At 55.8% G+C, this 25,653-nt stretch overlaps 1 protein-coding gene across 13 annotated transcripts in view; it reads right to left on the bottom strand.

Annotated features, from left to right (window-relative positions):
* ttn.2 (titin, tandem duplicate 2) overlaps window positions 1-25,653 on the bottom strand; it is a 150,120-nt gene that overhangs the window by 55,656 nt on the left and 68,811 nt on the right. For all 13 annotated transcript variants that reach the window (XM_053876224.1, XM_053876223.1, XM_053876225.1 and 10 more), the window contains 74 exons: window positions 25,338-25,604; window positions 24,956-25,219; window positions 24,643-24,782; window positions 24,446-24,572; window positions 24,068-24,334; window positions 23,582-23,848; window positions 23,205-23,471; window positions 22,827-22,966; window positions 22,470-22,596; window positions 21,758-21,900; window positions 20,894-21,017; window positions 20,553-20,819; window positions 20,287-20,384; window positions 20,051-20,219; window positions 19,704-19,973; window positions 19,235-19,501; window positions 18,691-18,969; window positions 18,034-18,442; window positions 17,834-17,958; window positions 17,506-17,772; window positions 17,163-17,432; window positions 16,780-17,079; window positions 16,407-16,709; window positions 16,151-16,338; window positions 15,624-15,738; window positions 15,264-15,551; window positions 15,036-15,187; window positions 14,755-14,902; window positions 14,379-14,678; window positions 14,015-14,302; window positions 13,651-13,947; window positions 13,403-13,589; window positions 13,225-13,340; window positions 12,855-13,154; window positions 12,474-12,773; window positions 12,289-12,394; window positions 12,026-12,222; window positions 11,606-11,911; window positions 11,380-11,533; window positions 11,186-11,310; window positions 10,994-11,112; window positions 10,511-10,691; window positions 10,026-10,328; window positions 9,471-9,953; window positions 9,084-9,386; window positions 8,852-9,008; window positions 8,641-8,783; window positions 8,354-8,472; window positions 8,102-8,279; window positions 7,759-8,043; window positions 7,383-7,676; window positions 6,991-7,290; window positions 6,593-6,901; window positions 6,290-6,516; window positions 5,904-6,218; window positions 5,719-5,833; window positions 5,331-5,639; window positions 5,080-5,261; window positions 4,884-5,013; window positions 4,659-4,810; window positions 4,441-4,588; window positions 4,149-4,369; window positions 3,821-3,917; window positions 3,453-3,749; window positions 2,943-3,242; window positions 2,547-2,861; window positions 2,251-2,474; window positions 1,910-2,060; window positions 1,551-1,832; window positions 1,182-1,484; window positions 803-1,108; window positions 455-736; window positions 198-385; window positions 12-123 (listed from right to left, as the gene is read on the bottom strand). In XM_053876224.1, the coding sequence (XP_053732199.1) occupies window positions 12-123; window positions 198-385; window positions 455-736; window positions 803-1,108; window positions 1,182-1,484; window positions 1,551-1,832; window positions 1,910-2,060; window positions 2,251-2,474; window positions 2,547-2,861; window positions 2,943-3,242; window positions 3,453-3,749; window positions 3,821-3,917; window positions 4,149-4,369; window positions 4,441-4,588; window positions 4,659-4,810; window positions 4,884-5,013; window positions 5,080-5,261; window positions 5,331-5,639; window positions 5,719-5,833; window positions 5,904-6,218; window positions 6,290-6,516; window positions 6,593-6,901; window positions 6,991-7,290; window positions 7,383-7,676; window positions 7,759-8,043; window positions 8,102-8,279; window positions 8,354-8,472; window positions 8,641-8,783; window positions 8,852-9,008; window positions 9,084-9,386; window positions 9,471-9,953; window positions 10,026-10,328; window positions 10,511-10,691; window positions 10,994-11,112; window positions 11,186-11,310; window positions 11,380-11,533; window positions 11,606-11,911; window positions 12,026-12,222; window positions 12,289-12,394; window positions 12,474-12,773; window positions 12,855-13,154; window positions 13,225-13,340; window positions 13,403-13,589; window positions 13,651-13,947; window positions 14,015-14,302; window positions 14,379-14,678; window positions 14,755-14,902; window positions 15,036-15,187; window positions 15,264-15,551; window positions 15,624-15,738; window positions 16,151-16,338; window positions 16,407-16,709; window positions 16,780-17,079; window positions 17,163-17,432; window positions 17,506-17,772; window positions 17,834-17,958; window positions 18,034-18,442; window positions 18,691-18,969; window positions 19,235-19,501; window positions 19,704-19,973; window positions 20,051-20,219; window positions 20,287-20,384; window positions 20,553-20,819; window positions 20,894-21,017; window positions 21,758-21,900; window positions 22,470-22,596; window positions 22,827-22,966; window positions 23,205-23,471; window positions 23,582-23,848; window positions 24,068-24,334; window positions 24,446-24,572; window positions 24,643-24,782; window positions 24,956-25,219; window positions 25,338-25,604 (16,554 nt within the window). The remainder of the gene's footprint in view (window positions 1-11; window positions 124-197; window positions 386-454; window positions 737-802; window positions 1,109-1,181; window positions 1,485-1,550; window positions 1,833-1,909; window positions 2,061-2,250; window positions 2,475-2,546; window positions 2,862-2,942; window positions 3,243-3,452; window positions 3,750-3,820; window positions 3,918-4,148; window positions 4,370-4,440; window positions 4,589-4,658; window positions 4,811-4,883; window positions 5,014-5,079; window positions 5,262-5,330; window positions 5,640-5,718; window positions 5,834-5,903; window positions 6,219-6,289; window positions 6,517-6,592; window positions 6,902-6,990; window positions 7,291-7,382; window positions 7,677-7,758; window positions 8,044-8,101; window positions 8,280-8,353; window positions 8,473-8,640; window positions 8,784-8,851; window positions 9,009-9,083; window positions 9,387-9,470; window positions 9,954-10,025; window positions 10,329-10,510; window positions 10,692-10,993; window positions 11,113-11,185; window positions 11,311-11,379; window positions 11,534-11,605; window positions 11,912-12,025; window positions 12,223-12,288; window positions 12,395-12,473; window positions 12,774-12,854; window positions 13,155-13,224; window positions 13,341-13,402; window positions 13,590-13,650; window positions 13,948-14,014; window positions 14,303-14,378; window positions 14,679-14,754; window positions 14,903-15,035; window positions 15,188-15,263; window positions 15,552-15,623; window positions 15,739-16,150; window positions 16,339-16,406; window positions 16,710-16,779; window positions 17,080-17,162; window positions 17,433-17,505; window positions 17,773-17,833; window positions 17,959-18,033; window positions 18,443-18,690; window positions 18,970-19,234; window positions 19,502-19,703; window positions 19,974-20,050; window positions 20,220-20,286; window positions 20,385-20,552; window positions 20,820-20,893; window positions 21,018-21,757; window positions 21,901-22,469; window positions 22,597-22,826; window positions 22,967-23,204; window positions 23,472-23,581; window positions 23,849-24,067; window positions 24,335-24,445; window positions 24,573-24,642; window positions 24,783-24,955; window positions 25,220-25,337; window positions 25,605-25,653) is intronic.

Raw genomic sequence — 25,653 nt, 5'->3', positions numbered from 1 at the left:
GCGGGACTCACTGAAGATGTCTCTGGCTTTAGTCTCCGCCGACAGCAGCGGCTCACTGATGCCGTAGATGTTCTGGGCCATTATCCTGACGATGTATTCCCGACCTTCAATCAGTTTGGGGACCTGAAGCCGGACAGCACAAGTGTCAGTAGGCTGCCGTGTCTGTCTCTCGGACAGCCAACTGGATTTGAAGCAACCTTGCAGGAGGTCCGGGTGCAGGAGGAAGTGACTGGCATCCACAGGTCTCGGTTGGTGTCACGCTTCTCCACAATGTAATTGGAGATGGCACAGCCGCCGTCGTCCAGAGGAGGGTTCCAGGAGATGACCATGTAGTTTCTGTAGATCTCATCGAAAACCACAGGGCCCTCTGGAGGCTGGGGGCGGTCTAGCAGAGAAAAGCAGCCCTCAGTAGGATCGCCAGCACTCACGAAGCACACAAGGCCTCGCTACTCACCCACGACAGTGATGGCGCACACTCCCGATCTTGTTCCTGCAGCGTTCTCCACACTGACGCAGTAGCGGCCACTGTGTTCCCGCTTCGCCCGGCTGATGTTCAGGCTGAGCGTGCGGCCCGTGCTGGGGACACTGATCTCGTCGTCAGCTTTCAGCTCCTCCTCATTCTTGGTCCAGCTGATCTTTGGCTCAGGCTTGCCACCAAAGCGACCAGACAGCGTGCAGGAATCCCCCACCTTCACCATCATCCTTTCGCGCACGTCCAGCTCCAGGGTTGGTGGTTCTAGAAGAAAAGTCTGTGTTTACACCTGCCCCAGTACAAAATGCTTGTGAGACGCAAGCCACTCACCAAGCTCGTCCTTGCACTGAACCGGTTTACTGGCAAAAGACGGTTTGCCCTGACCAACCTGGTTGATCGCAGACACACGGAACTCGTGGCTTGAGCCTTCCTTCAGGCCGCCGAGTGTAAACTTCCTGTCCATGAGCTTGTCTTCCGCACTGACTGGAGAAAAGTTGTCCTTTCCGACCATGCGTGACTCCAGCACATATTGTGTGACCTCAGCACCGCCATCGTATTTGGGAGGCTTCCAGGCCACGGAAACGGAGTCCTTGGTGACGGCCGTGACGTGCAGATCCTCTGGCCGCTCCGGAACAGCTGACCAGGAAACCAGGGTGTTGTTTGGTATGTGGTTGCATCATGCAAGTCAAAAATGACATTCCACACTTACAGATTGGGTCCTTAATGAGAACCATCCTGTCGGTCTCGATGAACGGACCCATGCCGATGATGTTTTCGGCTGCGATCCGGAAGAAGTACCCTTTGCCATCCAGAAGGCCCTGCACCACAGCATTGTTTCTCGTCACGGTGTAGGACACGGAGGTCCAGCCCATCCGGTCCGATTCTCTCTTCTCGATGATGTAGTTGGTGATGGCGGAGCCGCCGTCGTCCTCTGGAGAGTACCAGGTCAGCTTGCAGGAATCACTGGTCAGGTTCTCGCCGGCAAAAGGAAGACCGACTGGACCGGGCACGTCTGAGGAAATGACAATAGTCAGAGAAAGGTCCACCGCCATGTTCTTCATCAAGTCTTTGGTCCTACCCAGGACTTCCACGATCACTGCCTTTTTCCTCTCGCCGCCCTCGTTCTTGGCGCTGAGAGTGTAGATGCCCTGATGTTGACGTCTGCAATTCTTGACGACCAGTGAATTGGAAATGCCCGTGGTCTCCACGACAGCCTCCTTCGGCACATCAGCATCGTCGCGGCTCCAGGTGATCTGTGGCGCTGGCTTGCCGGACACATAAGCGATAATGCGAATGGTGCCCCCGGCATGCACCACAATCTTCTCCTTCACTGACGCGTCCAGGTCCATCTCAGGAGGAACTGAGACACAGGGCACAACCGCGACTCAGGAGGCAAGTCAGCCGACCAAAGCGACAGATCCACAGGTCAATCCTTACTGGTCCTGTCTTTGACCTCGATCAGCTCGGACACCAATCCTGGCTCGCCAACTCCCGCAGCGTTCACAGCTCGCACTCTGAAGCTGTACAAGCCTCCTTCCTTTAAACCTGCCACCACGAACTTGGTCCCTCTGATCTCTGTATCCTTTGCCTGCCCGGAGAGAGCACACGTGGCTGTGATGGCTTCGCTTAGCAGAGCGTGCTTGCACGGATCGACGCTTCATCGCCACAGTGCATGTAGCATCACCGAGCGCCAGGCGCTCCATAGCCAAGTCGGCAGGAGGCTAGTCCTCTGGCTGGCGGCTCCTCGGTCATGCTGCTTTGAGTTCAGGGGGACATACCTTCTCCCAGCTTTCGTCACTCTCAGGCTCCTTCTCCTCGTCGGCTTCGCTCAGCAGGAGCCGCCTCTTGGCTTTCAGCTCCAACTCCTCCTTGTTCACCTCCTTGAACTCGACCACATATCCTGTAACCTTCGACCCTCCATCCAACTGCGGGGGCAGCCACTCCAGCTCCACCGTTGACTTTGTCCAGTCAGTCACTTTGGGAGTTGGCGGTCCAGGTGGTTCTACACACACAAATTAGAAGTGAGATGAAATGACTCAGCCGGAGAGTTCAAGTCGAAACCTTCAGCTCTTACTGATGGGGTCTCTGCAGAGGACCGGATCCGAGGGCAGACTTGGCAGACCGCAGCCAGCAGCATTCACGGCAATGACCCTGAACTGGTACATGGCACCCTCCATGAGACCTGTGACGTCCCAGTTGTTGCCAAGTGGTAGGGCTCGGATGGGGTCGCGGCTCACGCGCGCCCAGCGCTTGCTTGTGGTCTCCTTCCTTTCCACGAAGTAGCCGGTGATAGAGGAGCCTCCGTCGTACTTTGGCTCGTCCCAATTGACCGTCATGGACTCCAGACTAATGTCAGTCACCGTGGGTTTCTCACACTGGCCAGGGACGGCTGCAGAGACAAAACCAAATCTTGTTTTGGCCCAGGAGCACTTCTCAGGGAGGCAACTGACCAACGATCAAATGGTCTTACTGAAGAGGTTTCGTGCTTTCTCCGGCTCGCTGACCAGAGGAGGTCCAACCCCAAACTTGTTCTGCGCCATGACTCTGAACTCGTACACATGATTCTCCGTCAAGCGGGTGACCACATAGGCGCACTCCTTGGGATCGTTGGACACATGCACCCAGGACTTCCGGCTGTCTTCGCGCTTCTCGATCACGTAGTTGGTGATCTTTGAACCACCGTCGTCAGCGGGAGGACTCCAGGCCAGCCCTATCCTCTCAGCAAACACTTCAGTGAACTTGACTGGTCCGATGGGGGCGCCGGGGATGCCTAGACATACAGACCGATTTTCATAGTTGAAACAACGGAGCGCTTATTGCCTCATCGTCTCATGAGTCCATCAGACTAACAAGAGAAAAACCACCGATCTCATCGTCATATGCGCCAGTTTGTCTCGGTCGCCTGCCACTCTACAGGAGTTGTGGTGTCCTCTACAAGCAGACGCAGGGAACCGAGTTGAGAACTGAGAATGTGTCTCACCCAGCACACTGAGCTTGATGTCCTTGGTCACGCTGCCAAGACTGTTGCTGGCAGTCAGGCTGTAGAGGGCGCTGTCGTCCCTGCTGGCCTGCTGGATCAGCAGAGTGCACTTATCCTGGGTCACGAGCTTGTTCATGTGCTGGTCGTAACGGACGGCAGTCTTCTCCTCGGGTTTGGCCAGGGCGGCCTTCTGCCAGGTGAGCGTGGGAAACGGACAGCCACTGACTTTAGCCACGATGCTCACGTCGCAGCCTTCCTCGCCCTCCATGAGCTCACGCAGCTGGATGGTGGGAGCGCCTGCAGGAAAGCACGTTCAAACACAGCCAACAACGACAACAACACAGCTCATGGCCGCAGCCTCCACTCACATGTTTGATCCTTGATGACCAGAGGTCCAGCGGTGGCAGAAGGTCGACTGGCTCCTGCCGCATTCACAGCTTTCACTCGGAACTCGTACTCTCCCCCCTGAATGGTAATTGAGAGATTTAGCAGCGAGCCAGGGACGAGCTCCATCTGTGATCATGTCAAGGCTTCTGTCTATTGAGCGGCGTGAGCAACTGGAGTTCAGGTGTCGAGCTGGACATGGTGATCGCACCTCTATTCTCACTCAGATGTCCCGCTCTAAACGGGTATTGGTGGGGCGCCCCGAGTAAACCCCAACAAATGACAGGACAAACAGATGACAAAAGATCAGACCTCCTTCAGGTCCTCCACCACAAAGGTCAGCTCCTCCACGTCCCTCTTGTTGCACTGCTTCCATGTTTCTTTCTCTTTGCCGCTCGTGTCCCAGCTCAGGCGCTCAATGATGTAGTGCTTGATCGGAGAGCCGCCGTTGTTCTTGGGAGGCTCCCAGCTCAGCGTGACAGTGTTCTTGGTCACCAGGTTCACCTTCAGCTTGGTGGGGGGATCGGGCGGGTCTGAAGAGCAAACACGGCTTCAGTCTCTCTGGAACGCACTTGTTTGGTTGCTGCACACCCAGCCCTCTTACAGATGGGATCTCTAGCCCGGACCGGATCGGAGGTCACAGTGAAGGGCCCAAATCCCAGACGGTTCTCAGCTCGGACTCTGAACAGATAATCCTGACCCTCCAGGAGACCGGGAACCACAAAGGCCTGACTGGCGCAGGCAGCATTGACCTGAGCGTAGAAAGAAGGTTCAGAGTCATTCCTGCCCTTGATCTGAAGACGGGATTGGACTTTGTGTCACCTTGGTCCAGGCCTTGTCAGTCACACATTTCTTCTCAATGAAGTAGCTCTTGATTCTCTCTCCTCCATCGTTGTCAGGTAGCTTCCAGATCAGCCTCATGGTGGCGCGAGTGATGTCTGTGACACGCAGCTCTTTGGGTGGTCCAGGGACGTCTACGCAACGTACCACACGTCATCAATGACAAGCCCGCAGCGGGATCGTGTCTCGTCGTGTCTCCCGTCTTACCCAGCACATTAACTCTGACGTTGACATGTTTCTGTCCAGACTTGTTCTTCGCTGTGATGGTGTAGCGACCAGAGTGGCTCCTCAGGCTGACCGGAACCAGCACCGTGGACGTCGTGTCCGTGGACTCCACCTGCAGGGCGGCAGAGTCAGAAAAGCAAAAGAAGGAAGAGCAAAAAAAAAAACTATTTAGGGTCACCTCTGAGTCCACTGGCAGCGTGTGCAGTTTGTTCTTCTTGTGTGTCTTGGCTTTGCCATCAAAGTCCCAAGTGACCTTGGGCACAGGGCGACCCTTGATGATGGCAGGGATCCTGAAGGGGTCTCCAGCACGGATACACAGCAGGTCATCCACGATGAGGTCGATGGATATGGCGGGAGGAACTGAGGGGAGCAGACGCTGGTGACGTCTCAGCCTTCATCAATCACAGCGATCTCGGACGGCCGACTTACGCTGGACGTCTTCCACCAAGACCTCGCTGGTGCGGGGGCTGGGGTCCGACTCGCCAATGTCATTGACGGCAATGACTCTGAACCGATACCGCTTGAGCTCCCGGAGGCTGGGCACCGTGAATTCGGTGGTTGGGTGGAGGCTTTCGGGGTCGTTGACCCTCACCCAATCGGACTTGCCCTCATCCTGGATCTGAACGATGTAGCCTTTGATGGGACTTCCACCGTCACGGTCTGGAGGCTTCCAGGACAGAGTCACGCTGTGCTTCGTCTTGTCGGCCACAATAGGAGCAGCAGGCATGCTGGGGGGCGCTGGAGGGTCCAAACACAACAGACTTGAGGCGTGCCTGACCCACGAAACACGACCCACGCCTGGTCTGATCTCACTCACTCAGTGGGTCAACAGCAAAGGCGGAGTCCGAAGGCGAACTGAAGGGTCCGGTGCCGGCAGAGTTACTTGCAGCAACCCTGAACTCATACTCCGTTCCTTCAACCAGACGTGTCACCTGACACACGCAAGAATATCAAGATGATAATGTTCCTTTCGGGAAAAGCAAAGCAAGCAGTTCCACTCACCTGGTACTCCCATCCTTTCATGCCCCGCTTTGTCACCATCATCTTATTGGCTTTAGCCCAGTAGGCGGTGCCCTTCTCCCTCTTCTCCAGCCAATAGCCAATGATCATGGAGCCGCCATTGTCCCTTGGAGGTTCCCAGGTCAGAGTCATCGAGGTCTTGGAGTATTCAGCGACGGTCGGTTTCTCTGGTGGTCCAGGAAGACCGAAGGGGTCCGTGATCTGGACGTCCTCTGTCGCGCAGGGGTCAGATTTACCGTAGCGGTTTTCCGCTCTTACTCTGAACTGATATGTTTTGTTGGTTTCAAGGTTCCACACCTGCAGAAGTGGACACGGGTCAGAGAGGACCTTGGAAACAAGTAGGATTCGACCTCCATGCTGTCCCTTACGCCAAACTTCCTCTCAATGATGCTGTTGGTGACCTCCACCCACTGAGATTCGGGCAGACTGTCCTGTCCCTCCTCCAGCTCGGGCCCGTCCGTCACCACGTCCCTCCGTTCCACGACGTAGTTGGTCAGTTCGCTGCCGCCATTGTCAAGTGGAGCATCCCAATGGAGGTAGCAGGATTCTGACTTGATGTTTGACACGGTGACATTTCTGGGTGGGAGTGGACGGTCTGAGGGGAGAGAAGCCCAATGTCAAAGGGTCCCATCTCCTGCTGCCAGGCGGCGTGGCGGACTCTTGTTACCCACCCAGTACCAAGACGTTGATGGTGTGCTTGGCTGAGCCCATGTTGTTGGAAGCAGAGACGGTGTAGCTGCCCCGGTCCCTCCTGTTCGCGGACGGCATGGTCAAAGTGGTCTTACAGTTCATCCTGCCGGTCACTTCAGTCTCCATCAGCAGAGACTCTGTCGGCTTGTCAATCACGACGTCGTCCTTGGACCACTCCACCTTGGGGATGGGAAGACCGAGAATGTCGGCCGGGATCTCGATCGGCTCGCCCTTCTTTACAGTGATGCAGTCGCCCTTGAAATGTTTGAGCATGTGGACTTCAGGCGAAACTGAGGGGACAGAGAGACTCAGAGGTTCATGTCTGCAGACCAAGAGTCAAAGAAGGAACAACAATCTCTGACACTTTCTCGCAACTGACCCTCATCATCTTGGATGACCACCGTCAACGGAATGGACGGCTCGCTCTCCCCGATCAGGTTGGCACACTTGATCCGGAACTCGTACATCCAGGCCTTGTCCAAGCCTTCCACAGTCATGGTCATGTTGGGGCAGATCTCCGCGTTGCAGGGCTCGAAGGCCTGCTGGTCCTGCCTCTTCTTCTCCACAAAGTAGCCGATGACAGGACTGCCGCCATCATTGCGGGGTGGTTTCCAGGCTAATGTGATAGAGTTCTTGGTGCGCTCCGTGTAGTGGAACTTCTCCGGGTACGACGGGGGACCTGCCGGACCAATTCAGAGCTTAACAACTTAACAAATGTGCTCACGAGTTCCATGGCAGCAGACCGGCGTGGTCGACCTCCAGAAAGCTCACCCTGTGGGTCCACGGCTCTGATTGGCCCCAGCTCGACGGGAGGGCCCATGCCGTACTTATTCTTCGCAATGACTCGGAACATGTACTCCTGTCCTTCCATGATGCCCACGCATTCGCACTTGGAGGAGGCGGTCTCCACGGGCTGCCTCCAGGTGTGCATCTTGGCGTCTCTGCGCTCAACAATGAATCCCGTCAAATCGCTGCCTCCGTCATCCTCTGGGTCGTCCCAGTTGAGGAAGATCATCTTGCGTGTAACCACCACGGGCTTCAGGTCGGTGACTGGACCCGGGACGTCTGCGTAGGACAGCACGCTTTGTCACTTGAGATGTGAAAATGCATTCGGCTGACTGACTTGCGACATCAACGACGCGCTCACCCATGACCTCCACTCTGGCGGAGGCTGACTTGGTGCCACTTGGGTTGCAGGCGGAGATCTGGTATTTTCCACAGTCCTTCCTCTGAATGTTTTTTATTGACACAATGCTGTCGTTTCCTTCTGCGAGGATCTCGACGCGGTCCTTGTCTGGCTTGCTGTCGTCTTTGGTCCACGTGATGGAGGGATAGGGTTTGCCGGTGACCGTGGCCGGCAGCCGCAGGGTCTCACCAGCTCTGATGACCACGCCGTTCTTAACAGACAAGTCCAACTCAATGACTGGCATCTCTGCGAAGACAGACAGTGTCACCAGAGAGAACCACACACGGGATGCTGTCTTTCTAACCTGCTGGGTTTCGGACAAACACAGACTCGGTGAATCCTGGCGTTCCCTCGCCTGCGGCATTGCAGGCGATGACTCTGACCATGTACTTGGCTCCCTCGCGAACGCCATATACCGTAAACGCTCTGCTCTTCCAGGGACGCTCTGTAGACCTGGACCAGTCTTTGGTTCCAGCCATGGCCTAGAAAAGGTTGACGGCTTAAATCCAGCATCAGTGGTTTTATTGCCTCAGGCTTCTACTTGACCTCCTCTGACCTTGTCGACATGGTATCCAAGAATTTCTCCTCCTCCGTTGTCAGCGGGTGGATCCCACTCCACATCGATGGAGTGATCTGTCGTCGCTGCCACTCGGGCCACCGGTGGTCCAGGAGGCACTAAAGTATCAGACACACATGAAATGAGCTACCATCCACCCTGGACTGAAAGAGAACGTCCTGTGTCGTCACTCGACCGGAGGCCGGTCAAGGGTCCTCTTATGACACAGGCGCATTAGTGAGCGGCCGTCCTCTGAGATGGAACACGGACTCGCTCTCCAAACTTACGGATGGGGCATTGAGCAGTCTTCGGTTCAGAGGGAGCGCTGAACTTTCCAGGGCCAGCCTGATTTTCTGCAGCCACCCTGAAGATGTAGGTCAGACCCTCCAAGAGTCCTTCCACATTCAGCTCTGTGTCAGGGACCATGTTCCTGAGGAAACGGCGTGACAATTGTTGAGACCAGACGGAGAGGAGGACACGGTAAAAGCGAGGCCTCACCTGTTGACGCGGGCCCAGTGAGAGCTGTTGATCTCCCGGCGCTCCACCCAGTAGCCCAAGATGGGGCTTCCATTGTCACTGGGTTCATTCCAGGTGACCAGCATGCTGTGTGCTGTGATGTCATCAACCTGAGGCTTCTCTGGAGCCTCGGGAGGATCTGCGAGGCACACAGAAGTTTGTTCAGCTGCACTGACGACCATTGCACACCACTGGGACGTTGACTGTGACGCACCAAAGGGGTTTTTAGCGACAAGAGGTTTGGAGATGCAGGGAGGACCGGCCCCAAACTTGTTCTCCGCCACAACTCTGAAGAGGTACTCCTTCTTCTCAATGAGCTTTGGCACCAGATAGCGGCATCCGATGAGAGTTGAGGTAACGCAGCTGTATCCAATCTCCAGCTTGGAGTTGTCCTTCTTCTCCAGCGTGTAGTTGATGATTTCACTGCCGCCATCGTCCTGAGGAGGGTCCCACTTGCAGATAACAGAGTTCTTTCTGACCTCTTCAAAGCGGAAGTTGACTGGAGGCCCAGGGGTGTCTGCAACATGTGTTTTGAACTCTTAAGCCGCCATCATATGAATCCTGTTGGAATGAGCAGCAACTGGTCATGTTGAAGTCTTACCCAGAACATTGACCTCACAGGTAGCAGAGGCTATCCCGTGGTCATTCTCCACTTTCACCATGTAGACACCATGATCGGCACGAATGGAGTCCCTGATGGTCACTGATGACACGCCCCTCCTGCTGTTATTGATGGTTAGTCGCTCGTTCAGTGTTGGGTAGTCCGACCCCTCCTCCACCTCCTCGGGCTCCGTTTCTTGGACCTTCTTCTCCTCCTCTTTCTTCTCCTCCTCACCCTCCTTTGTCTCTACTCCTTCCATCCTCTCCTCTTTCTTCTCACCCTCCTCCTTCTTCTCTACCTTCTTCCGCAGAGATTTGTCCGGCCTCTTGCGGAGCGCTTCAGGACGGATCACCTGGTTGTTCCAGTACCAGGTGATCTGAGGGTAAGGGGAGCCAGAGATGTTGGCGTCCAGCTGGATCTCACATCCTCGCTTTACACTCAGGCCAGACTGCAGGCTGCCACTCAAGAACACCTTTGGCGCATCTGATGAAACACAATTCCAGTGAGGAAATGGTCAAAGCATTGAGCTCCTCTCACGGCAGAGTTGGTCCTCACCCACAGCGTCCAGGGCCTTGACAAACAGAGTGCCGCGGGAGGGCTCGCTGACCCCGGCGGCATTTTCCGCTCTCACCCTGAAGGCATAACTCTTGCCCTCGGTCAGCCCTCTGACGGTGTAGGACAGGACGGGCACCAAGAAGTCGTTGCACCTCTCCCACTTGTCCTCGCCCTTCTGCTGTCTTTCCAGGATGTAGCCCATGATTTTTGCACCGCCGTCATACATGGGCGGTTTCCAGGTGAGTGTAACGGTGCTGGAGGTGGGATTGTGAGTCTCCACATCCACAGGTGGGTCCGGTGGATCTGTCGCGCAAGAAAAGCCGTGTCCAGAGGGTTAATAACTGTAAACAGCAGCTGTTTTAGAGGACGGGACTTTAAGGTGTTCACTTTGGTCATTCATGGCAGGGACACAAAAAACAGAGATGAAGAGAAGAAGAGCAGGGCTTGGATGTCAATGAACCCATCACTTGGGGCGACAAACGTACGTTTTTGGTCCTCTGCAATGACAGGATTCCGCAACTCGATGAACTCTCCTCCACCGATTTTGTTCACAGCCTGAACTCTGAAGTAGTACTCTCCGTTGGGAATGAGGTCCTTGACAGTCCAGCAAACCTTGTTCTCCCCAGACATCATGTTGACGTAGGTCCTTCTGCCGGCCTCTCGTCGCTGCCGGGGCAAACACAGTCAGCAAAAGTTAAATAACGTGGTCGGTGTCTTTCTGGCGAAGCAAAGCCACATGATCACATTTCCTCTCGGAGCAATTGAGCCGGACGGAGGCCTTGCAGCCGCCGGCGGTTCCACAGGGGACAACGATCACTCTTATTTGACCGCACCATCCTGACGTTGATTTGTCATGTGGTTCACCATGAACGTCGTGTTGTTCAATGTGACCAGCGGCACCATTTGTCTGTTCTGCGACAGCGAGAGGAGGGTGCCAGTCACACTTATAGACTGAAGACCAGCCATACCTGCAGGACGTAGTGAAGAATGGCACTGCCGCCGTCATAGTCAGGAGGATCCCAGGAGACCTTGCAGGAGTTTTTGGTGATCTCAGAGGCCACAATATCCTTACATGGACCAGGAAGACCTGTCGGGAGACAGGGGAGTCATGACAAGTCCTGCAGACCGATGTTCGAGTGAAGAAAGGCCTCCTCCAGTACCGATGACTTTAACGTTGATGGTGGCACTGGCGGCTCCCAGTTTATTCTCCAGAGTCACTTTGTACTGTCCGGCATCTGCGTGAAGACTGCTGTCCACCTCTAGGCAGCAGGACATGTACTCTTGCCTGCGGGTCACACATTTGTGAAACTGTGTTGCCAGGCGAGGGACACCCTCCACATGAAGCGCCCCGCACCTGAGGCCGAGTCGATCGTCAGCCTTCAGCTCTTTGCCGTCCTTGTGCCAGGTTATCCTGGGAGATGGGACGGCCCTGAAGGGAACTGGGATGTGCAGCTTCTCTGTCTCCACCACAACCAGATCAAGCGTCTGGAAGTCGAGCGTGGGGTTGCCTGCGTGTACAACAACAGTGCAGTCATCGGGACGCAGATCTGAAGCTGTCTGAGGGAGAGGGGGCCACTCACAGTCCGAGTCTTTGGCGAACACATTCTCAGAGATGTCGGAGGGCTCGCTGACGCCCACAGCGTTGATAGCTCTCACTCTGAGGATGTATTCCTTCTCAGGAACTATGCCCTCCTCCACTCTGTACTTCAGCTCCTTCACAGGACGCGAGTTCACTCTCATCCACTTCTCAGTTCCCGCCTCACACATCTCAATGTGGTAGCCACGGACGGGGCTGCCGCCGTCTCTCTGCGGGGGCTTCCAGGCGATGGACAGGAAGTCCCTGCTGGCCCCAGTCACATGAAGTTCAACAGGAGGCGACGGAACACCTGGTGGGCGAGAAACCAAGACCTCCTCTTACACTCCGTCAGCACCAGTGGACACCAGTGGATGGTGTCAAGTTTGAGTGCTGATCTGATTTTTCTCAGGAAACTTCTTTTCACCTGTTGGATCTTCGATGGTCAGGATCTCGGTGGGCTCACTTGGATGTCCTACACCCGCCTCGTTCTCAGCGCACACCTGGAACTGGACCTCGGTTCCCTCAATAACGTCTGTCACTCTGTACTTACAATCCGGGCCTGAAGTTTTGCCACATTTCACCCAGCGGGTTCCCAGTTTCTCCTTCTTTTCCAAAGAGTATCTGAGTGTAATGTGTGACAGTCAGAAGGTTTGGACTGATGCATGTGCAAGTGTTACTGACTCTCACCTGAGGATAGGCCTGCCGCCGTCGTTTTTGGGCTCCTCCCACTGAAGGTCCACATATCTCTTCGACACTGCTGTGACAGCGAGCGCGTACGGCGGTCCAGGAGTGGCTGAAACACACGACGTAAAGAGTTTGTCCTCCTCTGCCCTTCCTCTTCCAGGACTCGCCCAATGACCCCCTCAACTTACTGAACGTGTCCTTTGCCATGACAGAGTCCTCTAACTCGCAGAACGGTCCAACCCCGACAGCGTTCTCAGCGGCGACACGGAACACATAGAGCGAGCCCTCGTTCAGCGGTGTGACAGTGTACTTCAGGTCCTTGACTGTGGTGTCGACGGCCTGCCAGCCCTTCCGACGGACATCGCGCTTTTCCACCACGTAGTTGGTGATGCGAGAGCCACCGTCACGTTCAGGCTGGGTCCACTTTAGCTCGGCACTGTTCCGGCTGATGTTTATGACCTCCAGCCAGCGAGGGGCAGTAGGCGGGTCTACAAACGCGACGGCGCGACACGGTCAGTCCCTCATCAAGCAAGGGCTCGGGTTTGGACAGTGTGTAATGTCAGACTCACTCAGCCTCTCCTTGCACAGAACTGGGTCGCTGGGCTCGCTAGGCTCACTCTCGCCAGCCACGTTGACAGCTCGCACCCTGAAAGAGTACTCCTGCTTCTCCATCAGGCCCTTCAGGAAGTGCTCTGTGACGTTGACATTCTCCGCCACTCGGATCCAGTCGGTCGTGCCACTCTTCAGCATCTCGATCACATAGCCGTCGATCTTAGCCCCGCCATCATGTTCCGGTTTGGTCCACATAAGGAAGCAGGAAGTCTTGGCCACATCCTTCACAGTCGGTTTGCCGGGAGCCCAAGGAGGATCTGGAGAAGCACAGCGTTAGACTATCAGACTGAGTCTTTGTGCCTGAACTTGCGGCAAAACATCTGGTACCAATGGGGTCCTTGACCAGGATCAGGTCTGTTTCTTTGCTGGGTTTTCCAGTTCCTGCCAGATTCTCTGCCAGAACTCTAAACTTGTACTTCTTCCTGGTGGGTAGACCTTTGACTCTGCAGCACAATGAAGGGCATGGTGAAACCTTGATTCATCGATGGTTGTGAACAAGACCCACCGGTAGTTTGTGTCTTTGATAGGCAACTTGTTGCAACGGATCCACTTGTCGTGGTCCGGCTCATATCTCTCAACCCAGTATCCAGTGATGGGGCTCCCGCCGTCCTCGTCTGGCTCATACCAGGTGAGCGTCAGAGAGTCCTTTGCAACATCTGATGGCTCAAGTTTGTAGGGGGCACCAGGGGTGTCTGGGAAGAACCAAGCATATGCTTTAGCCAAGCAGGTCACGCAGACATAATGGCAACCTACCGAAGGGGTATCGGGCAACGATGGACGGATGCTCCGCTGGCGGTCCCACACCAAACTGGTTCTCGGCGAACACCCTGAAGATGTACTCCTTGAAGCGGGCCAGGCCCAGAGCTCTGTACGTGGTCTGTTTGACGGTGGAGGAGAGCTTGTGCCAGATCTGGCTGTCGGCAGCGCGTCGCTCTACGATGTAGTTGGTGACTCTGGATCCGCCATCGTCACGAGGGGGATTCCAGGCCAAGAAGCAGGACTCATTGGTGATCTCAGATATGTCGAAGGCTGCTGGAGGGCCGGGCTTGTCTGCAGAGAGGGGCGATGCATATCAGTGGTTTTCCTCACCAAGCAACTTGTCTGGGCCTCAACCCACCCAGGATGTTGACGTCCACGGTGGCCAGGGCCCGGCCGCAGCTATTTGTGGCCTCAATGATGTAGGTGGAGCTGTCATCCCTGGTGGTCTTGGAGATAGTGACTGTGGAGTGGCCTGGTTTGCTGTCAATCGTGACTCTGTCATCAGGTTTGAGGATCAGGTCCGCTTTGGTCCACTTTACCCGGGGTTCTGGTTTACCCGTGACCTCAGCTGGAAGTTCAATCCTACTTCCAGCCTTGGCGGTAAGACCTGCCAGAAGCTTTGCATCCAGCTGGATCTCAGGAGGTTCTGTCGAGGCAGAGAAAACGCGTGATCATAGATAACAGACCCGTGTGACCTCTCGGGTATGAGACACCACGCTCACCTTTGGGATCCACCGCCTGGATCTCGTCGGTGGCTTTGCAGGGCCGACTAGCGCCTAGTCGATTCAGGGCTCGAACTCTGTAGGAATACCACTGGCCCTCTGTCAGACCTGTCACCTGGCACTTAAGCTCGGGCACCATGTCTCCGCAGGGCTCCCATTTATCAGTTCCTCTCTGACAGCGGTCTACGTTGTAGCCACGGATGCCAGAGCCGCCATCGTACTTGGGTGGCTCCCACGTCAGGAAGATGCCACTGGCGGACTTGTCTCGCCATCGTAGGTTCTCGGGGGGATCAGGCACGGCTGTTGGTGGTGAGAGACCAGATTAGAAACCTGGATCCTAGAGGAACCCAAAATCCACCCGTTGTGGCGGACTCACTGGCCGGAGAGGAGACATTCACAGGCTCATCAATGTAAGCTGGCTCCCCGGGGCCACACTTGTTGCACGCAGTCACTCGGAACAGATACTCCTTTCCTTCCACCACGTCAGTGACGGTGAACTCTTGGTCTTGGATACCTGTGGTCACCTGGTGGACAGGAAACAGACACAACTTCACGCAACTCTCCACTGATGTTTCACTGGTGACGACCTGCTCTTCTGTTTGGAGAACAGTTGAACTTCTCATCCCTTCACAATGGCTTCCAGAAATGATCACGCACCTTGACCCAGGTCTTGCGTGACACATCTCTCTTCTCCACTTGGTATCCAGTCAGAGGACTGCCTCCGTCATGGTCGGGTGCCTCCCAGGAGAGGTGGACGTGCTGCCGGGTGACCTCCAGAACTTTGAAGTCCCTGGGTGCGCTGGGTGCAGCTGGACACACACACACACACAAGACAGAGCACATCAGTGTGCTGACATCGGTACGTTGGTGCTGATGTTGGTTTACCAATGACGTTAACGTCAATTTCTCCAGACACCGAAGTGACGTCATTCTCCAGATGCAGAGTGTAGGTCCCTTTGTCCGGTCGGACGCTTGGTGTGACCGTCACTTCGGCGTAGGTGGACTTGGTAGTGACGGTGACACGCTCGTCTTCAGCAGTCAGCTCCTTCTCTCCAAAGGTCCACTTGGCTGCTGGAGTGGGGTACCCGGTGATGGGGACCCTAATGGTGAGTGGCTGGGGAACAATAACTTCCAGTCCGTCCTTGAATGCACTGAGATCCAAGTTCGGCGCGGCTGGAAAACAAGTTGAGAACGATGTCATAGTCCGCCGGTAACAATCACTCTCTCTGTGTCAGGCGGCCTCACTGTGTGCATCGTCGGCCAGCAGCGGTCCGAGGACGTTAGAGGGGTCAGAGACGCCGGCAGCATTTTCCGCAAAAACTCTGTAGTTGTACTTTGTTCCGTATTTCAAGCCGGACACCTAAAACGACACCAGGTTGGATGAAATAGGTGAAAACACGACGTGAGGAGCATCTGGGTTGGTGGTGTGCGATCTCAGGCCAAGACACTGGCGCCACACTGCGCCCCCTTCTGGCTGCCGCAGGTCAGTGCAGCTGCTGGCCATGGACCCGACATCTGCGGCCGAACACTAACGTCGCTCATGACACCGGTCCGGGAGCCCAGCCTGTTCTGCTACTTGCCTCAAGGACCTGGTCCAACCTCCAGTGTCATTTACTGGAAAAGGGCGTATTCGCAGTACAGTACAGTCGGGTTCCTCGAGGAGCAACCGCTCACTATTGTGCCACGTGTCAAACGCGTTTCAAGGAAGCAAGTGGAATTATGCGACCGGGTGACCACAGCGAGTGTTAATGTGAAGGGGCTCCTTCAGGCACCTTGTAGAAGAGATCCTGACAGAGGCGCGCGTTGCAGCGCAGCCACTTATCGCCTCCATCCTCGCAGCGCTCGATGATGTATCCAGTGATCATGCTGCCTCCGTTCCTCAGCGGCGTCTCCCATGTGAGCTGCACGGAGGTCTTGTTCTGATCCTGCCAGACCAGGTTCTGAGGGGGACTGGGTCGCTCTGCAGGAGTGCGGCAGCAGAGGAGGATTACTCGACCAGGCCCGCCGGCAGGGGAACAACAGACTCACCAATGGGGTCCATGATCTTGACGGGTGCCGACGCTGCACTGGGTTTGCCGACTCCAGCTTTGTTTTCCGCTTTGACTCTGAAGATGTATTCTTTGTTCTCGATGACATCGTTGATGACGGCGCTGAGCTCATCAGCTTTGGTCAGCTGGACGGGCAGCCACTTGACGGACGTTCTGTCACGGAGCTCGATAGTGTAGGCGGTGATGGGCGAGCCTCCGTCCGACACGGGAGGCTCCCAGGAGACGGTGCAGCCAAACTTGGATACGTTTGCAACCGTCACATTGAGCGGCGCGTCGGGAACGTCTGGAATAGCGGCACATGGGGTGAGATCCGGGTGAGCGGGATCGCACACACAAGCACGAGCTCTACTCACCAAACTTGTTTTTGGCTTGAACCGCCTCGTCCGTTTCCACGGTGGGTCCACTGCCGACGCGGTTTCTGGCACAGACTCTGAAGAAGTACATTGACTCCTTCTGGAGTCCAGTGACTGTGTACTCTGGACTGTCGGCACGGTCGGTGGCCAGCGTCCAGGTCTTGCGCTTCACATCCCGTCTCTCCACCACATAGCTGACGACCTTGGCGCCTCCGTCACTCTCTGGTTCTTCCCACGCCAAGCTGACCTCTCCGTCTGCTGTGTCCACCACCTGCAGGTTCTTCACAGGGCCCGGGACGTCTGCAGAGAGGAACCCAAAGAGTCCGATTCCTTGACCTCTGAAAAGTTCCGAACCGGAGCAGGTGCAGTGTGGGAGAACGTACCGATGACGTCCAGGTTGATGTAGGCTTCTCCCTCGCCATGTTTGTTCCTGATGACAACTTTGTAGCGTCCTTCATCACCCTTCTTGGGATCTTTCAGTCGGTACTCTGTGCGGTCTGTGGAGGTGTAAATATTGTCCTCAGGTAGGCTGAGGCCATTGTACAGCCACTCAGCTTTGGCTTGAGGGTATGCGCTGTAGGGGACCACCAGGTCAACGGGCTTCCCAGCGTCTGTGACGTAACTCTGGTCTGTGGTCTTAATCTGAGGAATAGCTGTCAGGAGAGAGGGTTGCTTAGCAAGGCACCTCCAAAACTCCAGAGTCCAGACCCAGTCTGGAGGGCTCACCTGCCAGCTCCAGCTTGGCCTTGGCGTCTTTGTCCTTGACTACAACTCTGTACTCGCCCTGATCTCGAGGTCGGATCTCACAGACCTGCAGTCGGTGGACTTTGCCTTCGCTCATCATTTGATACTTGTCACCCTGGACCACAGTCATATTGTTCCTCAGCCACTTCACTTCCACCCGGTCCTTGTTGAGCTCCACCTCGAACACCACGTCGGTGCCCGGTGGCTGGAAGAGGTCCTGGGGTGGTCTGACGATCTCCACTGGGGTCTCTACGGCACCGGAGCAAATGTCAGCAGGAGCCATGGCAGGACAGAAGATCAGTCTTCTCACCTTCAACGAAGAGTCTTGCCCGGGACCTCTTTTCGTCCACACCACAGGCGTACTCGCACTCGTCGTCTGGCCGGCACTCCTTGATGCGTAGCGTGCAGGTCTTCCCGTCCTTTTCAAACGCGTACCTGTTGAGTGATGTCAACAAACCACAAGCATCAGGACGTGGCGCCCGTTTGGTGCCACTTCCTGACGATTCGTACCTGGGGCCCTCTCTGATCTCCCGTCCATTCCTGTACCACTTGACCTCTGCCTTTTCTTTGGTCAGCTTGCAGGTGAATTCTGCGTCCTCAAACTCTGTGATGGTCTGGTCCTTCAGCTGCATGCTGAAGTCCGTAGGCGCCTCACTGATGATCAGCTCTGCCGTGGACTTGCTCTCTCCAGCCACAGCGCTGTACTCGCCCTCGTCGGCCAGCGTGCAGTCTTTGATGGTGAGAGTGTGCTTGTCCTTGTCAGCTCTGTAGACTAGGCGCTTGCTGAATGTCATCTCCTGGCCAGCCTTCAGCCACGTCACTGTAGCGTTGGCTCGGTTGACCTTACAGGAGAAGGAAACCGTCTTCTTCTCTTGGGTGTCCATGTCCTCAAGGGGAACCACGATGCGAAGGCTTTCCTCTGAAGGACGGATACACACAGCGACATGAGCCTCAACAGGTTTCTCCATTCACCCTGCCTGCCTCGCCTCGCTGATGTCTATTCTCCCCAACAAAGCTAACAATCTTGAGCCGGGCCCTGGGCCGGGCTGCGGTTCAAAACTAAAGTACGGTTCGCAGCCCCAGCGTTTCCTGTCATGAACATGGCCACACCCCGGCACTTTCTCTCGGCAGACGGCACATTAGCGTTGTGGCGCTGTGAGCTCTGACCTTTGACGACGAGGCTGCAGGTGCTCTTGGCCTGCTCTCCTCTCTGGTTGCTCAGGTTGATGCTGTAGCTGGACTCGTCGTCCCTCTGTGCGTCCTTGATCCTCAGCGAGTAGACGTTGTCTCTCTGCAGCATGGCGTACTTGCTGCTCTCAAAAATGGTCTCGCCGTTCTTCAGCCACTTTGCCTTGGCGCCCTCCGTGTTCACCTCACAATTCAGGACCACCTCCTGACCTTCCTTGGTCTCCGTGTCCTTCAGCGGCGTGATGATCCTCAGTTTTTCTGCAGACAAGACACTTGGTTTTTATTCGCAATCATGGCGACTCCTCCGAGACTTCTACAAGTCAGGAGATCCTGATAGGACCACCTGGTCTTAAGTGACTCCTGAGGCTCCCCCTGAGCCGAAGCAGAAGCTCCTGTACGCACCTCCAGTTGAAGGCCCCACCAGTGGAGGTCCATTGATGGGGCCTTCGACCGGAGGCTGATAAACCTGCAACGCTCACCCTCTTTGCACTACAAGAAGTGAGTGACTGTCATGGGGCTTTACCAAGCACGGTGAGGTCAGCGCTAGCCTTGGTGGGACCAATCTTCACCACATAGCCTCCCTCGTCGCTCAGCTCGCAGCTCTTGATGATCAGGCTCCGCCTCTTCCCGTCACTGCTCATCTGGTACTTGTCTCCAGCCTGCAGCTCCTTGTCGTCCTTCATCCATGCCACCTGGTGGCTCTCCTTGGAGACGGAGCAGGTGAACTCTGCCGTCTCGCCCTCGACCACCTCCAGAGCGCGGGGACGTGAGATGAACTCGGCGGCGAGCTCTGAATGCGACAGAAGCAAAGAGCGCAGAGACTTGACCACTTCATGTTTCCAAATCTACGCCCCCCAGAACGGCTCTCCAGACATCGTCCCTGCTGAGCCTCGTTTAAGACAGTGGAGCAGGATTTAGAAGCGGACGATTCGGGCGCCACACGTCAAAAGCAAGTCTCATCAGACATTTGTCGCAGTTCTGTGGTTTCGTACCGTTGATGGAGAGCGATCCTGAGGTGGTCACGCTGGGACTCAGCTTGCAGTGGTACTGTCCGGCATCAGTCATCTTGAGGTCCTGGATCAGCAGGATCCTTCTCCTCCCGTCGACGATCTGGTCGTAGCGGCCGCCTTCTGGCAGCTCATGGTCGCCGCAGTACCAAGTGACGTCAGCACTGGCCTTCGACACCTCGCAGATGAGTTTAACGCTGTCGGTTTCGGTCCCCTCCACGTTGGCAAGGTTCTTGGTGAACCGGGCTTCCTCCTCTGTGGAGCCACAGAAGCACGGTCAAATACCGAGCACATTTGATTGGTGGCAAAAGGTCCATTGAGGCTCTTCTCACCGACGACGGTCAGCATGCCAGAGGATTTGGAGGTTTTGGCATCGCACTCATACTCAGCCTCATCGTCAAACACCGACTTGTGGATGATGAGGGCGTGCTGCCGCCCCTGCGCCAAGATCTCGTATTTTTTGCCTTTCCGTATTTCGCTGCCCTCCCTCAGCCAGCGCACCTGCGCGGCAGCAGAGACGGACATTAGCCCTCAGCATCAGTCGCGAACCCGGAGCCGGCCCACTTACTTTGACGTCTTCTCTGGAGAGCTCGCACTCGAACCGGGCCGATTCCTTTTCACGGACCTCCACGTCATGCAGCGGCTTCGTGAACTCTGCATACGGAGCTGAAGACGCACAGAACGACAAACGAGATCTGTGTCTGACTCAGTGAGCCCAGAAACAGGGTGCAGCTAGTCGCATTCTAAACGCCTCAGGTCTTCAGGTGAGGCGCGGATATGAAAGCCCATGCTGCCGTTTCTCTGTCTGATGTTGGTCAGTCTGGTTCTACTCACGTTCGACACTGAGGAAACAGGACGTCTTGAAGTCTTTGGCATCGCAGGTGTACGTCCTCGCGTCTTCCAGGGTGCATTCGTGGATGAGCAGGGTCCTCCTGCGTCCATCCACAATCATCTCATACTTCTTGGTCTTGCGGATCTCTTGTCCATCGCGGAACCATCGCACTTCAGCGTTCTCTCTGGACACCTCGCATTCCAGCGTGGCAGTGGCCTCCTCCTCCACCGTCTGGTCCTCCAGGGGCTTGGTGAACTCCACGGGCGGCTCTGAAGGGACGCACGCAACCGTCACTTGGTGTAGAGGACGTTGTGATCAGCATCCCGGAGAGCTCCGCACTCACCTCTGACAATGAGGTTTGCATCGGTCTGGAAGTCTTTGGCGCTCAGGGTCACTTGTCCGGCTTCGTTCAGCTGAACGTCCCTCAGGGTCAAACTGTGGACTTTATTTTCTGCCTTCAGCACCACCTAGAGGTCGGAGGGGGAACTTTTTAGAAGCGCGCATAAGTGTGAACCTTCTTCTGCGCAATCGTGTGCGTGCATGGCAGATGTTCGTCACGTGGACGTTGTGCATCGCAGGGCCTTACTTTCCGTTTTCAAACGTCTCATAGCGAGTGCGACCGGATGGATTCTGCCACCGAGGCAAGTGAAGCTAATGTGTGCTAACAGCAGCAGGCGCACTTCTTGTCCAAGCGTTCATCTCTGAACTTGTTTTCTAGCGGCAGTCAGCTGAGACCTGACAGCAGCAGCTGCGCCGCCCCCCCTCCCCCCAACTTTGGCTTGCTGACCTTTGACACCACGCGGCCACTTTTATCACGACTGCTCGGTGAATTCACACCTTGATGAAAGAAGAAAACCATGTGAGCACGTAACAAAGGTGCTCAGTCTAACACAGTCCAAGCCCGCGGGAACAAGTCTGCCGTCTCCGGTCGGAGCTGCAGTTTACGGCTCCCGCTGTGAAGTGAGGAGCAAATGTTGCCACCTGCTCTGAGCTGCGGCCTCCTGTGGAGGTTAAAAATAACCCGGAGAAACGCTGGCAGGGCGGAAAAGTCTCCTGCACTGACTGAAAACAGGATCGAATGCTCAGCTGGAACCTTCCACCCACAGGCCCTTATAAGAAGACGAGCAGAGGCAGGAAGATTGTGAAAACGCTCAAGCGGCGGACAGGAAGTCAAGGCTTTTATGGGACCAAAAGATGGAGGACTTACTCTGTCGCTGGGTTCCAGCTTGGTACCCCCCAGGAACCATTGGACAGGGATGCCTTCGTAGGACAGCTCACACTGGAAGGTGGCACTTTCCCCGGCTGTCACAGTCACATCCTTCAGAGGCCTCTGGAGCCCGATGACTCGAGCTTGAGGAGAAGACATGGTTAGTCAGCGCCTCTGCACGGATCCCCCCAAAATCCCAGAGCGACGGGCTAATCCTCAGTGGCTAATCCTCATGGTGTGCTGGAGCTGAAGGCAGGCCGCTGGAAGCCCTCAGGACAAGTGAAGACACCCAGCCCCGGCTTGGCACTGGGGGCTTCCTCATTAGCATGGGACCCGCCATCAGTTGTACAAGAGCAGAAGAGGCCAGTCAGGGACGGGGTCGGGACCTCCCTCCTGCCAATCACTGCCACTCTGTTCTAGATAAGGCCTGGCTCTTCCAAAATAACCGGGAGACCTGATTGGCTGAGCGCCCACCTCTGACTGAAGCGCTGGGGGAGGGGCGTCTACCTGCTCCTGTCAATCAAGAGTCTGCTACTCTGGGGAAGTTTTGGATTAACAAAGCTCATGCAGTATTTACTACAAGACCCCGAGGCCCCAAGTCCCAGCACACCACTGGGCGAACACCTGAGGGAGGGACGTTGTGGAGGAGTTCCGAAGCAACTCTCTGGTGTCAGATTCAATACCCCAGTCTGCCACTGAAACACCATCTCACCTTTGACTCTGAGGTGAGCCGAAGACTTGGCGTTTGCAGCAGAGAAGTCCACGCCTCCCGCCATTTCCTTTTTGCAGTTGAACAGGATCAGGGTGTGGCGCTTTCCCTCCTCCTTCATCTCCACTTCCTGACACACACACACACACACACACACAGCACAGCGCGTATTTACTCAGCTCGTTCATGACCAATGCAGGGTGTTTCTGCTGAGATGACATGACGTCTCAATGTCAGAGTGGGACAGAAACATCCGTCCTCACCACTGCAGCGTCTGTCCCAGTGGAACCCCCACCCATGTGACCCCGAGGGACGCGTCAGGGTCCCATGGCTTGAGAACAAAACTGCTCATAATCTTACGGGCGATGGGTGCAGCGTCTCCCCCTTCAGCTTCCAGACAGCATGGAGGTCGTCCTCCGAGATCTCTGTCTCAAACTTGGCTGTTTCGGTCTCCGTCACCTCCACGCTGTAGAGTGGCCGCAACACCTTGATGTCTCGCTCTGTGAGGGGGAGAAGATGTTAGTCAAGCGGACCAGAGCATGGCGCTGCATTCCAATGCCGTGTTCAGGGTCATGAAGATGAGGGGGATGCCAAGGTTGCTGCTCACACATTCACGCGACCGACAGACGGACGGACGGACGGACGGACAGACGGACAGACGGACAGACACTGGGACATGATGGAAGAGCGGTGACCAGCGGGGACCAGGGCTCACTGGCCGCCTGGCGCTGCAGGTACCTTCGATGTTGAGACTGGCTGTGGTTTTGTCGGTGCCACAGTCGCAGCTGTACGCGCCCATGTCCTTCTTTGCAGCCTTCCTCAGGGTCAGCGTGCGCTTCCTGCCCTCAGCGTGGAGCACAACATTCCGGGACGGAACCAGTTCCGTTCCATCTTTGAACCATGTGACGTTGCCACCGTCCTTACTGAGTTCACAAGACAATATCACCTCGTCCTTTTCGACAGCCGTGTAGTTCTGGAGCTTGACTGTGAAGTACAGGTCGCCCTCTGCAGGGGAGATTGTACAATGGTGTTGAGAGCTAGACCTTCCTCCTGACCTGCAGACCTGTCTCGCACGTCAGCCTTCCCAGAGTGACCCCCTGAGTGGCAGTACTGACCCAGCACAGTGAGCGTGGCCTCGGAGCACTTGTCCATGGCCTGGGCCCTGATGAGAGACGTGTCCTCCATGGTGACCTCTCTCAAGGCCAGGGTGTGGAGCCGGCCGGCCTCTGACATGTGCGCCACCTTGCTGGGGTGCAGACGCGTGTCGTTCTTGTACCAGACCACTGGGATCCCTTCGTGTGACAGTTGGAGACTGAACTGCGCAGTCTCTCGCTCCTTCACTGTCACATCCTTTATTGGCTTGAGAAATTCAAGGCGGATACCTGACAACACAGAAGACACCTGAGCAGGTGTGCCGGAGTCCAGCAGCTGCAGGTGACACGGATTTGCCCGAAGCCTCCATCCACTCAAGAGCCCAGCGGGCCCCGAGGCCAACACTGCTAGACAGACATCTGGAGGTCTCCTCTCGCTGCAGAGGGAGGGCGCTGGGAGGCTCTCGGCAAATATTGGAGAGACGGGAAATCAACCGCAGGACCATTTACCTTTGATGATCAGCCTGCCAAACGTCCTCTGATCTTCAGCATCAAACATGTATTTGGCTTCGTCCTCGTACTTGGCCGATTGTACGACAAGCGTGTGTCTGGTTCCATCCTGCAGCAGCTCAAACTTGTCATCACTCTGTAACTCCTGCGACCCCTTCAGCCATCGAAAGGTTTTCGGCGCTCGAGAAATTTCCAGCTCAAACCGCGCCTCCTCCTTCTCATAGACGTGAACATCTGAGAGTGGCGTGAGGAACGAGAGCGGCAGCTCTGTTGGTTCAGAGGCACAGTTAATCCCTGGGGCCCACCGGGTTAGGCGGCCGAGTGACGGGTCACCCAGCCGGCGAGGTCCAGGCGAAGCTGTACGGAGGGAGGGCTCACCCTTCACTTTCAGCTTGGCCGAGCACTTTGCACTGGCGGCAGCAAAGGTCACCTCCCCCGACTGGGGAACCTTGCAGTTGTACAAGACCAAAGTGTGTTTGGCTCCATCCTCCACAATCTCAACATCCTGTGAACGGCCCACGAAAGTTCATGAAATGGTGGCCGAGTGACAGGCGTGGGAAGATTCAGAGACGTACAGGAGACTCGCTGAGGACCTCTCCGTTCAGCTTCCACTGGCCGCGGACGTCGTCCTCACTCAGTTCCACCTCAAATCGAGCCGTCTCACCATCAAACACCTCGACGCCATACAGAGGGCGCACCACCTTGATATGGCGAGCTATAACATGCGAGACTGGGTTCAACACAAACACGGGTTGGGAATGAGCAGCGCTTCAGGCTGCGTCCGACAAGAACTCGGAAGACCGCAGGTCAGAATGGATTCGCTTCACAGGGTTCGCAAGCGCTCAGGTCAGCAGTGGGCGACTAATGGTAGGAGGCCAAGGCTTTTACCTTCAATGTGCAGCGTGGCCGCGGTCTTGTCGGTGCCGCAGTCGCAGACGTACTGGCCTTTGTCCTTGTCTCCAACTTTCTTGATGAGAAGCGCTCTGCGTTTACCCTCCGCTTTAACGCTCAGCACTTTGGAGGCTTTAACTTCAGCCTCCCCGTGGTACCACACCACTTCCACGTCTTTGTTGAGCTCACAGTCTAAAAGCACATCGTCTCTCTCCACTGCAGTGTAGTCCTGCAGCTTGACTGTGAAGTAGGCATCGCCCTCTGTGGGGGGAAACCTTCCATGATTCTCCAAGAACATTTGGAAGGTGGAAGACAGACACCACACGGACAGAAGACATGACGCAGGCACTGAGACAGACAACACTCATCTCCATGGTACCTATGACGGTCAGGTTTGCCATGGAGGGGATTCCTTTGGCTTCTGCCTTGATTTGGCAAGTGTCGTCAAGAGTCACATCCTTTAACTCAAGAAGGTGCTTCGCTCCCTCCGCACGAATGAAGACGGTCCTGCCGGGATGGATCTTCACATCGTTCTTGAACCAGGTCACCGGGACCTCTTTGTGAGAGAGCTCCAGCTGGAACACTGCGGTTTTGCCCTCCTTGACTGTTTGGTCTTGTATCGGCGAGATACACTTCAGCCTGATACCTACGGTCGCACAGGTGACGTTCGGGTGAGTGAGAGGAACCCAGCGCTC

Source organism: Synchiropus splendidus, chromosome 10, assembly GCF_027744825.2.
Source record: "Synchiropus splendidus isolate RoL2022-P1 chromosome 10, RoL_Sspl_1.0, whole genome shotgun sequence".
Lineage (NCBI taxonomy): Eukaryota > Metazoa > Chordata > Actinopteri > Syngnathiformes > Callionymidae > Synchiropus > Synchiropus splendidus.
Note: the sequence above shows the minus strand (reverse complement) of the source record. Positions and strands in the feature narration are given on the sequence as shown.